General features: G+C 28.1%; 4 protein-coding genes across 10 annotated transcripts in view; 3 read left to right on the forward strand and 1 right to left on the reverse strand.

Annotated features, from left to right (window-relative positions):
• LOC124427120 (cAMP-dependent protein kinase type II regulatory subunit) overlaps positions 1 to 7104 on the forward strand; it is a 13119-nt gene extending 6015 nt beyond the window's left edge. For both annotated transcript variants that reach the window (XM_046969636.1, XM_046969637.1), the window contains 4 exons: positions 45 to 303; positions 609 to 767; positions 851 to 953; positions 1085 to 7104. In XM_046969636.1, coding sequence (XP_046825592.1) covers positions 45 to 303; positions 609 to 767; positions 851 to 953; positions 1085 to 1215 — 652 coding nt within the window. In that variant the 3' untranslated portion in view covers positions 1216 to 7104. The remainder of the gene's footprint in view (positions 1 to 44; positions 304 to 608; positions 768 to 850; positions 954 to 1084) is intronic.
• Positions 7105 to 8266: 1162 nt separating this feature from the next.
• Positions 8267 to 11147, forward strand: LOC124427121. The gene is made up of 3 exons (XM_046969639.1): positions 8267 to 9408; positions 9834 to 9986; positions 10338 to 11147. The coding sequence occupies exons 1-3, from the start codon at positions 9222 to 9224 to the stop codon at positions 10571 to 10573; spliced, it is 576 nt and encodes a 191-aa protein (XP_046825595.1). The 5' UTR covers positions 8267 to 9221; the 3' UTR covers positions 10574 to 11147.
• A 459-nt stretch (positions 11148 to 11606) lies between these two features.
• LOC124426442 (nucleoside diphosphate kinase 6-like) lies at positions 11607 to 14745 on the forward strand. 5 transcript variants are annotated; one of them, XM_046968127.1, is made up of 4 exons: positions 11607 to 11963; positions 12065 to 12323; positions 12438 to 12501; positions 14610 to 14745. In XM_046968127.1, exons 1-4 carry the CDS (start codon positions 11886 to 11888, stop codon positions 14626 to 14628), a joined length of 420 nt encoding a protein of 139 aa, XP_046824083.1. In that variant the 5' UTR covers positions 11607 to 11885; the 3' UTR covers positions 14629 to 14745. The 5 variants fall into 5 exon arrangements, with proteins under 5 accessions (XP_046824083.1, XP_046824080.1, XP_046824081.1 ...); XM_046968126.1 differs by having other exon boundaries at positions 11622 to 11963; positions 12065 to 12368; XM_046968124.1 differs by lacking the exon at positions 14610 to 14745 and having other exon boundaries at positions 11610 to 11963; positions 12049 to 12368; positions 12438 to 12792.
• On the reverse strand, positions 12732 to 16222 carry LOC124426440. 2 transcript variants are annotated; one of them, XM_046968121.1, is made up of 5 exons: positions 15911 to 16218; positions 15258 to 15798; positions 14873 to 15142; positions 14600 to 14736; positions 12732 to 13156 (listed from the first exon to the last, which is right to left on the reverse strand). In XM_046968121.1, exons 1-5 carry the CDS (start codon positions 15942 to 15944, stop codon positions 12996 to 12998), a joined length of 1143 nt encoding a protein of 380 aa, XP_046824077.1. In that variant the 5' UTR covers positions 15945 to 16218; the 3' UTR covers positions 12732 to 12995. The 2 variants fall into 2 exon arrangements, with proteins under 2 accessions (XP_046824077.1, XP_046824078.1); XM_046968122.1 differs by having other exon boundaries at positions 13075 to 13156; positions 14859 to 15142; positions 15911 to 16222.
• Positions 16223 to 16343: the final 121 nt, after the last annotated feature.

Raw genomic sequence — 16343 nt, forward strand, 5'->3', positions numbered from 1 at the left:
TTTTTTGATAAACGATTAATGAGAATCTCTTTTTTCCTTCTCAGAGGGAAATTCGAAGTATACGTTAAAGATCCTAATGGAGTAGAAACTAATATTCACACTTACGATAATCGTGGTGCTTTTGGAGAATTAGCACTTCTATATAACATGCCTAGAGCGGCTAGTGTTAAAGCTATTACTCCAGGTACTCTTTGGGCTATGGATAGGCAAACTTTCCGTCGAATTCTTTTGAAATCTGCTTATAAGAAGCGCAAGATGTACGAGGATTTGATTAATAAAGTTCCCATGCTTAAATCGCTCGAGGTGAGTACCATTTGTTAAATTATTGGATTTTAATAATTATCAATGACATACTTAAGCCTAAAACAGCGTTTTTCTTTTTTTTGGGGAGGAGAATTCTATTAGATTCACAAAAGCTTTTGTCTAGATAGGTTTTTTATATGCATACATCGATGTTTTTACTATAATAGAAATTGAACAATTTCTCAAGTGTTAGGTTGATTAGAAGGTTATAGGATTGCTGGGATTTGCAAATTATATTTTGAGGACAACTTCAATTAAAAGATTGATTTTATTATTTTAATTTATAATGTACGAATATGTTACAGCCTTACGAGCGCATGAACCTCGCTGATGCTCTTGTACCAAAACAGTATTTAGATGGCGAGCAGATTATTAAACAAGGAGATACGGCTGATGGAATGTATTTTGTTGAAGATGGCATTGTCAGAATTACTATATTGGGTGAACATAATCGCGAAATAGAGGTATAAACATTTGTTTGATCATATTTTGAAAATAAAATTTCTATCTTTGATATGGTATATTTCGAACAACTTTTATTTCTTAGATTAATCGAGTTCCAGCTGGAGGATATTTAGGTGAATTAGCATTGGTGACGCACAAACCTCGCGCAGCTTCGGCCTATGCCGTAGGAGATGTAAAATTGGCCTGTAAGTTTCTAACAGAATCTATTCTATTATCATTTGAAAAATTCAATTGAATTTTAATTAAGTCGATTAAACAAAAATAAGTAAATCTTAAAAGCTAATATGATTACAGATCAATAATTTTTTATTTTCAGTTTTGGATGTTGAAGCATTCGAACGTTTATTGGGCCCTTGTATGGAATTGATGAAGCGTAATATAGATGATTACGAGGATCAACTGGTCAAAATTTTTGGCAGCAAAACCAACATTTCCGACATTCGATGAACTATTTCGATTTAGTAGATGTCGCGCTGCTGTATCGAAAGCATACTTTCGTACAGTAATGTATAACAGAGCACAAAATTATGCCACCACCTATTTCTGAATCTCATCCGCGTATTTCAAGTATCGTCTCGAGTCGACTTTCGTATGACTGTCCAATGTCAGCTGGTAAGATTCGCCATTAATAATTATCAAGTTTATACCTGTGACACACTAAACAAATTTACAAGATGCTCGGTTCTTCGTACATACATCACGGTATTATAATAACTTTCTAAGACTGTATTAGATCAAAAAAGTATTAAAAATTTCGCCGTGCACTCACTCGCATGGGAGATTGAGATCTGTTTATGAGAGAGATGAAAATCAGTAATGTGTATAATTGACATATGTATAACGTTTCTCATTAGAGCGTTGCTCGCAAGTTATAAGAAATACTCGGAATCGTAATACGTGAAAAATAGTATTGTTTCTCTCTTTAATTTATACTAGAACGATTTGAGTTGTTTAAACAAAATACACTTTATCAGAATGCTCGTTATGCCTTTGCATACTTTTGCAGACACGTATTTCTTATTTGAAATATATGCTCTTATGAAAGTTGCTTACTCACGCTCGTAAGTAGCATTATAAATCTTCAGAGCATTAGAATTTTATCGTACTCTGTTCGATGTTAGATATTGACCAAAGTATACCGGCGTAAAAGATAAACACGCCGATGGCATCTTTCTAATCGTTTTGATTTTATACATATTGTATATCAAAAATCTGATATACTATGCAAGACAGCTTTCACTATATTACGTACCTACCCATTATGATTTTTATTCATTGAAAGTACGAAAAGAAAATAAGTAAAGGAGATTGAATATGCATTAAGGATATGCATGAAAATGTACAAATAACTATTGACACGGCGTGCGGAAAAATCAGACCGTGTCTTTAATGCCACGTTTATTAAATACAAATGAATTTAGTAGAAGAAGGGAAGATAACAAGAAATGGCGTTTGTTCAGTCGCGAGTACAATTTTATTTCGATTATCGTTAATCATATTTTTCGAGAATCGTAATCCTTTTTATTATTATTTTAAAATTATAACACAGTAGGAAAAGAGAAGCGATTGTGTATATTAAAAATAATAGAGAGTACCATTCTTGTTTCTTCCATCGAATAGTAGATTTGATAGTGCAAAGTCAAAGCATTGTTCATTGTATATTTATTATGTTGAAGAAAGTGAAGTGTTATTGTTATAATTACTCTATTATCGAATGTTACAGATGCACTTTGCAGGAATATCTTGTCTCGCTGCTTTTGTATCGAATTCTAAGTCATATTTAATGCAAATCAAATATATTTCAAAGCAGTTTCTATGTTCCTAATTTTATAACGCGATCGTTTTTAATTTTTGTTAACAACCAACAAAGTATCGAAGAAAATATAGCAGCGCACAATTCTATGCACACTTATCATAGAGAGCATATGCCGATAAACAATCGGTTAAATGATAGAACATGCGATCGATAATATTTATCGCACTATTCTCACATAGAAATTCTTTCTACATACAGATAGTAAAATGTCTACTTTATTGATCGATAAATGGGTTGTATAAACATGGATTTACAAAAAAAAATATATATATATATTAAAGCGGTATAGAGATATTACGATGATATCGTAAATTAATTTTCATTTTTCTCCGTTGGTATGAAATTTATCGTTTGTTTAATTCTTTATCGAGTTATTATTCTTTTTGAAAAAGAATAAATACGATATTTAGGAAGTGAACACTGATTTGAACAAGTGGACATTTTTAAATTTCAAGTCTTAAAAAAAATCATGAAATTGATGAGTTTAAAAATTATAAAAAATACATTCATTAAATCTATCGATACCAACGGAAGATTAGTTTTATTTTTATTCAATATTATAGGGCATATTGAAAATTAAACAAAATGAGAAAACGTCAAAGAGATACGTTCATCATAATCAAGGCCATTAAATCATTAAGTGGGAGTCGATGTATCGGTCAAATTTCATTTTATAAAATTGTGTGTTTTAATCTGGCGATATATATATCTATATATTTCGTCTTTACGTAATTTGACGAGGAATTAAGAAAACAAAAATTTTTCAAAATATTTTTATCACAGTCGAAATATATTATACAACTTTATATCTGGCATTCTTATATAAAGAAGAAATGAATTTAAACGCCCTCCGAATTAATATATTAGTCGTTTGACACAATCAGATTGCAATTTTTGCGACCACCATAATATCTGTGGAAAATGATTTTTATTATCATTAATTGTACGATCATTACACGACTGAAATAGAATTATGCCATTAGTTTTTTTAAATAATATCATTATCATAAATCAAGAAAAGGAGATAAAAGTAAAAATAAAATAGATCCGTATAATCTATTTTAGAACGAACATTACGTCGTATTTTTACAAAACCACTTTCGGTACATAGATACACTTGTTCACGTTCTATGTCGACAGATAAAATGTTCGTATTATTCATATATATTATAATGTATGTTCCCTGCAAATGCCTTTTTTATGTTTGTGATATTTCAATATTCAGTGTATTCCATTCTCTGTTTTCGTTTATTCTCAATAATCCTTTGTAGTCTTCCGTTATATATTTTAAACTGTGATATTATTTTTGATGAAATACGTAATTTGTTTCTTATAACTTCGTTTATTCGTAAAATGTACGAATTCAGATAAAACAATTCGATATGAAAGGTTCTTTCCACGGCCGAAAGATCTAATAATGATCTAGAAAAAAAAAAACATAACAACTCCTTTACTATTGAATAGAATAATAACAAAAGCAAAAATGATAAGAAAAAAGTCGATAATAGAAAGATGTTAATTAAAAGAAAAAAGATAAAAAAAAAAACATAATTTATGCACCGAGTATCATGAGTGTAGCTATCTTCCATATTTGTGTCAGATTATATTCGATAAATTAAGTGTCAATGCTTCATAGAGCTAATCAAAGCCGAATTTTAGAATGTTACGTGTATCTAAATAATGTCATTTGTCCTATATGTTGCGTGTTGCCCTCTGTATATAAATGTACGACGATCGATTTGTAATACCTTAATTTTTATGCACAATCCATCGTTTGTTCCCGCTTTGCTTGCAGTGCATATATTTAACATCTTCATTCTCTAATAACACGCGTGTGATCTTTGTCGATCTTTAAAATCTCCTCTTTGTTATCGGCGTAATATTATTCAATATAAATCTCATCGGTATTATTTCAACTATTCCACTCTATTTCGAGCTATTAGGATCGTCATTTTCTCTATTTCGCTGGTCTACTTGAAAGAATCATATATACTAATAACGACCATGCGCATCCTTCGCAACAATAAATAATTGAGATTTTGTCGTAATTTCACCCAGAAAAAAAAAATGAAAAAAGTATGGAACGATAGTAAAAAGAGAAAAAAAGAAAAAAGAACAAGAAAAAAAAACCGAAAAAGAAAAAACCGATTACGGGTTTACTTTTCATACGAAAAATTTTTTTTTTTTATTTTTACTATGACGTTTAATGCATTTAACGAATTGTGTTTTTCTTTTTTTTTTTTTTTTTTCTTTTTTTTTACATTGAATCAATATCTATGGAAGAAAATGATCGAATTTACGACTATTTTTGTCTGTCGTATTCATGTACTTTCTATCGCGAATAAAATAATTGACGCTATTGTGTGTACATACGTGCGTGCGTGCGTCGCGTTATAAAATTATATAGATGTACCAAAAAAAAATTATACACATACCTTATATATGTACATAAAGGATGCGCGCTCGTTCGTACGCACGCAATTCTTAAAAGAATGGTAATTGTATCTATGTACTAACCGGATATATCATTTTCCCTCTTTCAAATATACAAAATTCGCGAATAAACTCGTAACTATCGATTTACGAGAATTTCGATTACGATCTAAAGTAATTTTTAAACTTCCTGACAATCTTTCTATGTGTATCATACTAAAGATTCTAAATGACGATCGATCAAAATTCATTTATTCTACTTGAACGGTAATCATTCTAATTTTGTTTTTTTTTTTTTCTCGAAGGAGAGGGAGAAGAGTATCTTCTTTTCTTTTTTTTCTCTTGTGTTTTTTTATTAATCTCACTCTTGTACCATACCAAAGTTATAATTAAACGCGAAAAAGAGTGTGTTAAGATACAATAAACGTTTAAAGGACTTGGACAAACCAAATAAATAAATATATATATATATATACATATACATATATATACAATATGAATAAAATTATAGTCGTAAGGAATATCATCGTGAGCAACGCATCTAAAGAGGGTAACACGTATATAATACCGATACGATATATCGAGGAATGGTTACCTTGTGTTCTATTTATGACGCAACGATGCTGTAAAAGTTGCGCTGTATGAATTATGAAACAATGAAGAAAAGTAAAAAGAGGAAGAAAGAAAATAAAAAGATAAGATGAGAGAGAAAATTGCAGTTAAAAAAAAAGAAAAAAAAGAAAAATCGCATAGTTGTTATTCGATGTGCAAAATGGATATATTTATCCGATGTTTATCCCACTGAGGAAAATAAATTTCCTCGGAAAATGCTGACTCACGAAGAGAAATGTATATGAAAGTGAGCTCTTTGTGTTCCCTTTTCTCCTTTCCAAGAAAAAAAAAAAAGAAAAAGAAAGAAATAAAAAGAAAATAAGAAAAATCATCGTGATGCGATTGTGTGGGAAGATCGAGCGTAGAAAAGAGCTGATCGAGAGTTAGCGCGTAACAGGGTATCGGATATTAAAAGATAATAAAAGAAAAAAATGTAAAAATTCATACCGAATCCGGCCGAAGTGAAAGAAAACGACAAAAAAAAAAAAAGAAGGAAAAGAAAACTAATTTTGTTTAACTCGCTAGTAAAGCGTTGAACATTTTCAACTTCTGTCCCATTTCTCAAAAATTGATTTTATCGATTATTCCTAATGAACTATCGATCAAGAGAAAGGATTAACATCGTTTCTTTCTTTTCTATTATATCATTTACTCGATCTTGCGACTGGGAAGACGCATCTGCACGTCCGAAGCGAACCATACATATACATATATATGTAATATATACATATATGTGTGTGTACGCGCGTTTGATGTGTGTTAGTGTGTATGTGCGTGCGTGTGCATGAATGTACGTACGAGTGCATGTGCATGGGTATATGCGTGTGCATGATGTATGTACGAATGCATATGATAATCACATAATATAGATGTGATATAATATCGCTTTAGAGTGACGTTCGTCAGATCTATGGTTGAAAACCAAATAGATTTTGTATTATACGGCACTGCGTAAGGATATTTCGAAAATCATTGACTGTAATATAAATTAAAAAGTAAAAAAAAAAAAAAAAAAGAAAAAAGAAAAGGAAAGAAAAAACAAGAATGTACGTACTTAACGTCCCGTTTTAATTTCGCGATGTGTTGTAGCATGTACAAGCACTTAGGTGATATATACACACACACACATATATATATACATACATATATATATATATATATTTTAGAGATGTCGAATATATATGTCAAAACTCGTTTCCAGCTGGTCTGATCGGGTATTATTCTAATATAATTACGATGCGTTTATAACTGGCAGAGATGCGAGTAGCAAATTAATCTTTGTAAGAATAACAAAAAAAAAGCGCATGCAATCCGAAGATTTGACGTATGATGAGTATAATTAAAATACATTTATGAACGTTTGTCTATGCTGTTTTTGCGAAAATTTGAGTATGAAACGAGGAGTCCGAGATTTCTGTACCCACCCTCATTCGATGAATAAAAATCTTCCATGATACGAAGAACGTCAAAGTTAACAAAAGTTTTGTTTATATCTTTAATAGTTAGGCAAAATATAATACGTTCCCTTCTTCATAAAGAAGAAAAATAATCAATCTAATACGTTTTAATTTTAATAAATTTATATTCATATCGTACTTCATTTTTTAGTACAGCTATTTTAAGTATTTCTCAATTAAAAACTTATTTATTAAAAATTTCTTTATGTATAATAATCGTTTGAATTTTGATAATTTTTAATTGAAAGGACTGATGTTAAAATAATTGTTCATACCTATATCAATTTTGTTTCGAGAAAAATAATAATTATTGTTACATTTTTGTTTTTTATAATACTTTCAATCAGTCCTATTATTTATTTTGTTGTTATTTATTTCAAATTTAACAGTACAGTGATACTTATTTTATTTTTTAATAAGGCGCATATCATATCTTTCTGCAAAGATTGTAATTCGATTAATTCAATTCAATAGTCACATTACAAATGCATTTCTTTTTCTTTTTCTATATTAACCAATCTTATTTGAAGAGTATAAAATAACGTTTCCTTGTTCATTTACGTTCGTATGTATAATATACTTATAAGGAATTTATTCATTAAATTATATCATTATTCCTAACATATCTTATTTCAAAATCTGTCAAAATTATATATCGTGATCTTACTTTGTCGGGTCATGTTGAAATATTTTTAAAATTCGTTAAATAAATTAGTATCTAACATTAATATATGTGTTTGTGATTATGTGAGAACATTATGTGACGTTGTTATCGAATTTTGGTTATTTTCTACTTAAACCCTAATTATGATTCTTAGAAAAAAAAAAAGAATGAAAATATTTATGATTTATCTTAATCCTCTATAACTCGATTTTTTCGGGATCGAGATGAAAAAATATTATAGACAAAAGTTACTTGTTCTTTTACGTAAAATATGATTATAAAAAATATAACTTGCTATTTAAAAAAACAAAGTTGACCTTTAAATGACCTTCGAACCTTCTACTAAATAAAAAAACAATAAATGCCATAATATTATTACCTTAAAATCAGATAACTTTTGTCTGAACAATTCTTCTCTAAAATGTCATACTTTAGAAAGAAAAATTTTGTAACGCTATATTCTGAACATAGTATATATTATAATATATTATTATTATTATATATACTACATTAAGTATAACTTAGACAAAAAAAAACATTAAAAACTTTCTATACAAACTAATAAATAATTTTATTGTTATAAAATGAAATAAAAAGTACAAATATATGTCTACATACTTAAGTATATGATTTAAAAGTTATTCGACGTTATAGAGGGCTAATATTTTGTAATAATACATTCCAATGATACGAGAGGAAAGATATGCATGTTTATTGCGTTTAAAAAATTCTCTAATATTTGAGCGGAAGTATAAATTGTCAAAATATAAAACGTAATGAATCTTTCTCACTCATTAAAATTATGGACGTATTTAAAGATACGTTAAAGTACAAGTTAGGTCACGATATTGATAATTTTCGCAAGACCACTCTACTTGTGTGGTCGTACCTCTATCATGAAAGATTCGATAATTTTTAAAAATTTTCTGATTACGTAATATACTCGTACATTATCTTATTACATTAAAGATATAATTATTATATCGTTAATAGATATAATAATTATTATTATTTATATTTTTTATTATTATTATTGCGGCTATACTCTCCGTAAAAGACATGTACCATACATACAAAGTTTTAATAAAAGGTCGTATACTGTGGTCATGTAGTAAATGATAACGTTAAAGTGTGGTCGTAGGTTGATCAACACGGTCGTCAACAAAGATCTCGAAGGCCAACGATACTTCGTTCTGGTTACAGACATGGATAATAAAGTTTTTCTGTTTATCTCTTGAACTCGCCTCGTCACAACTCCTCCTCGGTCAAGTAAATAAATTTATAAATCGTACTAGAAATTCGTACGTGCGTTAGTACTATCTCGTCTCTCGGGAAGAATTTGTCACGTTAAAAATAGTTAATTTTTCTCCCGTCGTTACTTTCACTTTCGATTAAACAAATCAAAAACGATTTATACAAGCTCATTAAATCCGTATAGATCGTACATTATACGATTCTTTTTTACCAGTCGATGATCAAATCAAAGCAATCTGATTGTGACTATATGAGTCTTATAATTGTTGAGAAGTATCCAGATCAAAAATTAGTGGAAGTGCTCGAAAGCGAAGCTTCTAGTAAATCAAACAAAATTGGTGAATACATACATACTACGTTTTTGAAAAACCTACTTAAAGAATTGCTTTTTGAAAGTTGTGCAGGTTAGTGCATTGTTTATATCATTTTTGATGTTTCTGTTATAATGCAGAAAAAATTTCTATACTTATTGAATAATAATAGATTATTGAAGATTTTCCAAATGTTTATATTGATGCAATATTGCCTGTGCAGCATAAATAAAACATTAAATTGCATCATCAAACAGTTATTATCAATTAATAACTTAAAATTAAGCTAATTATAAATATAAAATTTATTTTTATTTTCATTATTAATTAGTTAACTTTTATTTATGTTAATAATTAAAGAACAAATATTATAAATCTACATATATTAATTGATATCATCTTAATAGTGTTAAACTTGAAACACTTGCATGTATATTGGAAATACATAAAAAAATTATAAGACAAAATTAAAACTTTATAGTCAAATTCTTTGATAAGTATCCACTCCCCTCTTCTAGATTGTAAAAAAATGGCTGCAGTACCACAAGCAGCGTTTGCAGCGAGCAAAGTCCGACATAATGAGAAACATGATAATAGTATGATATCAGTGATAGAAGGAAAAGAAAAAGCAAGCAAAGAAAATACATACAATGGTAGATTCTACCTAGAAGGTAATGCAGATTTGGATATGTTTACTAACAAATTATACAAAATTCATTCTAATGTCATTTTACTATATAGTAATATTACTATTTATAGTATATCCCATAGTCTTATCAAATACTAATCATTAATATGATTTTTTTAAGCATGACATTAATACTAATACTAAATAAAGAACATTTTTCTGTTAGTTTGACGTACCATTTTAAATGAAAAGTATCAAATTAATAAATTAAATTATATAAAATATAAGCAAAACGTATGAAGTATAAAGAGAATGTTATAAAGGAAAATTAAATAGCGTCTAATAATTTAATTTATTGAAATTGAATATTTCTTTTGGATGATATTAATTTTAGGTTGGGAACTCACGCCCTTGAAATATAACAGCAAACTGATGAACAGCATTTGGGGTTTATATAACCGTTATTCTGTACATAATTTCAAGAAAAATACTGATGCCGACGAAGGATTCTTAGCGACTGTATGGCAGACGGTTTATTCAAATCCTTCTTCCGTTATGTCTGCTTCAGTCGTTTCAGCTTCGACTACTATGGAAACTCCTCGCATCTTAGGTACCAGAAATGGTATCTGATGGATCGAATATTTCCAATATGATAGTTTCGAGGGTTGCATTTACTATGAATATTTCATCAGCAGTCAATAAAATAGCGTACCAATTAATTTTATGCTAGTAGGAGAATATTTAAATTAACCCTTTCTATTAATCTTCTGTTATAATTCTATCATACAGGAAAAAGTATGATTGTTTTTAAAAATCTTGATATATATTTGAAATGTAACAATTAATCGAAAAGTTAATATTTTTCAAAATGTAAAAATAATAATCCAAACTACTAAGCTATAGACAAGCTAATGAGCTATGCGCAGTTCTCAATTCACGGGAATAGTGTTTTTTTTTTACTATTCGTGATAGTTACTAGGATAACGAATGAGAATCAGGCTTTTTCGAATAATCAAGATAATTGCTTATTTGATTTTAAACAGTTATATTCGTATTTTGATATGTAAATATGGATGTATCTAAATTTACGATATATGTATTTCTATATGTTAAGATAATTTACAAAAATTTCTTACTACAGTGTAAAGTCAACTGGTTCGTTAACTGGAATAGGTACAGTAAATAAACTGTTATTTGCCATAAATGAATGAATTTTTATTTAATTGACAATATATTCATATAAAATTTTATCACGCTATCATTCGAATGATTTTCGAATAGTTATTAAAATAATAATTTATTACGAATAACCAATTATTAATCCGAAGAAATATTTGGATAAGTAGTAAATATTTATTTGAAACAATTTTACTCAATAAAATATTTATTTGAACAAGTTTACTCAATTCTGATATTGTATCAATTTCAAATGAAAAAGGAACTGATCCTATTTTACCATTGTTGATATTGTAATACGAATATTGTTATTATTGCTATTAATTTTCTCTATTATTATTAATACTATTACTATTATTATTTCTACAATTATTATTACAATCTTTAATACGAGCCATTCATTATAATATACAAATTGATGAATGGATAATAATTTTCATAGAATGTTTAAAAAATGTTACACATTTATTTCACTACTTCTATATAAATATTATATAATCACAGAAGTTTTGACACTATATTATCTTTTGAATTTGACCTGATATCTTCGAAAAATTATTTTTTATTTTATTCTTTTTATCACGTTATATATCTTCAATTTAGTATGAGACTCGTTTCGATATGTACGACATCTACCGGATATATTAAAGAATTACTTCATGATTGTATATGAAACTGTGATCATTTACAAAAACTTGTTTAACCAAGTATGAATAAAGTATCAATCATGAATTTTGCAATCGGTATATAGTCAACTGATAATGAAATGCAAGCAAGAAAATCTCTTGAATTAACACTAGCTATACTTAAACCACATGTTGTTAAATGCCCTTTCGTGCTTCAGGTAAAGTTTTAACTTTGGCATTCGTTATTTATCTTTAGCTTCCAGCCAATATATACTTATGTAAATGATAGAGAAATTTTTAAAGGACTTGCACTTTTCAGAAAATTCGTGACTTGATAATCGAAAATAATTTCAAAATTGTTAGAACGCGCAGAACTATCTTGACGACTGAAGAAGCAGCATTGTTTTACTTTGATCACAAAGATAAGTTCTTTTACAATCGTCTGTTAACTTTTATGTGTAGTGGCCCATCAGATATTCATATATTAGCTGGTCATGATGCTATTGTACGATGGAGAGGATTGATGGGTCCTACTAAAACATATCAAGCTCAATATATAGCACCAAATAGTATTCGAGGTATGTTTGGTCTTTCGGACACTAGGAATGCAACTCATGGGTCGGGTAAGATATGCCCAAAGTAACTTGCTGTACATACGCTGTAAATCTAAGGGAAAATAATTTTTATTTTAGATTCTCCAGAAGCTGTGAAACGAGAAATAGCAATATTTTTTGAAGACTTTGATATGAAACAGTGGTATGAAAGAGAAGAAATATTTTATAACTTAGAAAAACTACAATTTGATCCAATATCTTTTGTACATATTATTGACAAAAGTTCTTTAGTTCCTACTAAATGATAAAACATAAGAAGGGAAACATGCAAAATAGCTTTGCTAACAAGTAACGAATTAAATAAAATCTAGTTAAATGAATTTATAAAATAAAAATATAACAGAGTCATAAATTAGAATAGATATGTTGTATAATGTTAAAACATGAGTATATATTTTTTGGAAAAATACATATAATATATATTTCATTGTCACTTGAAATTGCAATATACAAACTAATTATAAATAATGAGACTAGACAATTTTCACATAAAATGTATATACAAATTATTTTTTGATTTGCGAAACGATTGACTTAAAGTCAATTGTGCAAATACAATATAGAACATTTTATTAATATATTTTGTTAAAAACGCTTCCCTGTTTGTACCCATTTAATCTGCTATGAATCTAACATTTAAGCATTTATTTTCACATAAACTTTAGGCCTTGAAAATACTTTTATAGCTTCCTCTAGTTTATTCAATTGTTTTTCAATTTCCATTTTCCTTTTCTGAGCTCTGAGTGTATCTGTTTTTATTGGCATCATGTTTAATTCGTTAACATAATCTTGATAATCTGTAATAATTACTTTTAGAGGTTTTGTGTGAAATATCTTATTTGTAGCTATATTGAATGAAGTATTTACAACAGACCATTTGAATATTTTTTATAGCTTTGAAGATAGGAAAAACATTTCAAGTTGTTTGCTAACAACAGGGCTAACTTGTGATGATAAATATTTTTCAAATTGACATGCTTAGGTCATCTTTCTTTTTTTAAATGGTATTATATATTTTTTGATATTTACCATTCTCTAGATAATTTCATACAATCATTAATATTTAAGATCGTGGTAAAAAAAAAGAGATGGAAAATGTTACCAACATATATTCACGCTTTTATTAACCCTTATCGGTCGAAAATCACCTCTCACGTGATAACAGTACTTTGTCGCTGCCGTCATACGTCACGTAGGAGGTGACAAGACAGAACTTGTCGAAATTTGCTCTCTGTAAAATGCAGGCATGATTTCATCAGTCAAGTCATCACTGCCTTTTGTACGGCAGTGATCAATTTTTAATATAATGAATAAAGAAAAATGAATAAAAAAAATTTTCTAAATTTCAATAGTGATAGTGACATGAATGTTTTGAAAGCAATTCTCAAAGTGATTTTGATTCTAATGATAAGACTAGCAATTACATCTTATTAAACCCTAAGAAAAGAAAAGTTATGCCTATAAAATATTCAAGTGAAGAAATAAATGATGTAGAAATAGAAAATGTTGATAATTCAAACGATGATTGGATTGAAATCGAGAGTGATGATGATAGTCTCCCTAGTAGGATTCCTTTTACAAATATCAATCGCCAAATTTTTGGAAATATTTAGCAGTCTATAGATTATTTCAAAAAATTTATTACTAACGAACTCATAACAGATATTATAATGCAAACAAACTTATATGCGAACGAGCAAATTGCAAAGAAAGAATTATCCGCTAGATCAGTCTGGCAAAATTGGAAAAACATTTCGTATGAGGAAGTAAAAAATTAGCGTCCGATAAGGGTTAATTGAATAAAATTGTAATTGTAATTCTATTTATTTTGGTTAGACAGTTCTAAAACAGCCAGACTTAATTTATTTAACACTATTGAGCTTAAGATTGGATAAAGATAATTTGTGTAGTAAAGCTTATATCAGAAAAATGTCTAGAAAAAATAAATAGCATTACAATTTAATAAAACCATGAATCTATTTTAGAAATTAAATTTGTCTTTTCATATCTGTAATTTTAAATGATTTTGAATAATTAAAATCATTATGTTTAAGAATCATGGATGTCTGAAAATAAGAGTGACTTATATTTCTTTTGAAACCCTTCCTACAAATTTGTACTATTTTTTCTATATCAAATAATTATTACTTGAAACATTTTATTCTATCTTTAAAGTTAAAATATGTTGACTTGTTTTAAATGCCTCACCCAATATAGTGCAGTTAATTTAAGAAATATACTTTTTTTCAGCATTCGCAAGGTCTCCTGACGCTCGTGGTCCGGTAAGGGGACATGACCTTCTGGACATTCAGGGCAGAATGCAGCTGTTTTAGCTTCTTCTGCTTTTTGTTGAGCTTCCTTTCGATCCTTAATATATCTGAGATAAAAAATTAATTACTTAAACAATTATATGTGTCAAATATATATCATATCTTTTCAAAAATAAATAAAATGCATAGACAAACACTTAAGTTAAACATAAAACTTCTGGGAAGTTACTTTTAACATCATACTTGGGGACAACTCCCTTGCGATAATTGGTAGGAACTACACCATTATTCAACTGTGCAGCTATTTTAGTAGCAACAGAATTACGATCTTTACTTGGCTTTACAATGTCAGTTTTTTCATTGATTATTGGTAACTCTGAAATTTTTGGGGAATCATGTAACTCTATACTCGCAAATTGCGCACTTTCTAGTTCTGATGGACTATTTAAAAGTTTATAAGATTCACTTTTATTCTTTTCTTCATTATTCTTTAAATTCTTCTTAGTGGGATATCTGCACATAAATTTAATTTAAATAATTTAATAATAAATTTTTATTTGAACAAACTTAATAATAATAATTAAATCTTACTATAAATATGTTCATGGATATTTGCAATTTAAATTACCTAATAACACCTTCCATGTACAGCTGATCTATGTGTTTCTCTTCTATTGTTTGAATACCTTTATGTTTATACTTAGTATTTATAGATAAAGGAGAACTATTTACATCCTCTCGAGATTTCTCTATAAAATTTGGGTCAGATGTTACCTTTATCTTAGATCCTGGCTGAACGTTTTTATTATCTATATTTTCTTTTCTTGTTTGTTTGTTTACCAATTTATTTGTTAATGAATTGAGTGGTTTTTTTATAGGCACAGAATTCTTTTTATTAAGTATAGGAGTACTTATTTTTCTTAATGGTTCTTTCTCTATAATTTCTATTTGTTTATTTGACATATTTTCCATATGATTATTCTGTAAGTTTCCATGGAAACTAGTATTTACTTTTGCAGTAATGTTGGAATATTTATTTACTTTTTTTCTATGTCTATTTATCTGGAATTTTTCTAGCTCATCAGATTCTTTATTCGAATGAAAACATTGTTCCATTCGTCGTAAATTTTTTACATTTTCTTGAATAAAATTTTTCTTTCTGGTTGTTGCTAAATAATAAATAGTATATGTATTTTATAAAATAAATGTCATGTTATGAATGTTATATTTTCTACATAATTAGATAATATTTTCTAAAAATGAATATCGTTTAATACTTACTTAGGTTAGGAAAAACACCTTTTAATGTAGCCATTTTTAAAATAAATCTCTAAACAATAAAAACGATCATTGATTTATTATTGTGGGGTTATTAATAATTTTATAACAAATAATGAAAATATAATTCACATGACGACCGTTAGATTAAAATGAAGATAGTATTATTGATGCTAGTCGATTTTTCTTTATAGCAATAAGAAATTTCGTTCAGAGGGTTATTCGCCAACACATGACTCAATTTTGAATAGTCTTCGTTACCAAACAAACGATGTTGTTTACAAACCATGGCGAAATGTCTGTCAAATTCTCAATATTACCAACACATTTTTTTTAAGAGAAAATAACACCAAAATTCGCGATGGTTGAAGCGCTATCTAGTTATAAATTTCGAAAGTTTCGTCATTTATAGCGAATGTGTGTATATATATAATAT

Source organism: Vespa crabro, chromosome 9, assembly GCF_910589235.1.
Source record: "Vespa crabro chromosome 9, iyVesCrab1.2, whole genome shotgun sequence".
Taxonomy (NCBI): domain Eukaryota; kingdom Metazoa; phylum Arthropoda; class Insecta; order Hymenoptera; family Vespidae; genus Vespa; species Vespa crabro.

Coding starts and splice junctions, on each gene's coding strand:
- LOC124426440 (XM_046968121.1), bottom strand. CDS start 15,944: ATGGCTACATTAAAAGGTGTTTTTCCTAACCTAA. Junction 15,799..15,910: donor AGGTGTTTTTCCTAACCTAA/GTAAGTATTAAA, acceptor TTTATTATTTAG/CAACAACCAGAAAGAAAAAT. Junction 15,143..15,257: donor TACATGGAAGGTGTTATTAG/GTAATTTAAATT, acceptor ATTTATGTGCAG/ATATCCCACTAAGAAGAATT.
- LOC124426442 (XM_046968123.1), top strand. CDS start 11,886: ATGCAAGCAAGAAAATCTCTTGAATTAACACTAGCTATACTTAAACCA. Junction 11,964..12,064: donor AATGCCCTTTCGTGCTTCAG/GTAAAGTTTTAA, acceptor TGCACTTTTCAG/AAAATTCGTGACTTGATAAT. Junction 12,369..12,437: donor GAATGCAACTCATGGGTCGG/GTAAGATATGCC, acceptor TTTTTATTTTAG/ATTCTCCAGAAGCTGTGAAA.
- LOC124427121 (XM_046969639.1), top strand. CDS start 9,222: ATGATCAAATCAAAGCAATCTGATTGTGACTATATGAGTCTTATAATT. Junction 9,409..9,833: donor GCTTTTTGAAAGTTGTGCAG/GTTAGTGCATTG, acceptor CCCCTCTTCTAG/ATTGTAAAAAAATGGCTGCA. Junction 9,987..10,337: donor TGGTAGATTCTACCTAGAAG/GTAATGCAGATT, acceptor TATTAATTTTAG/GTTGGGAACTCACGCCCTTG.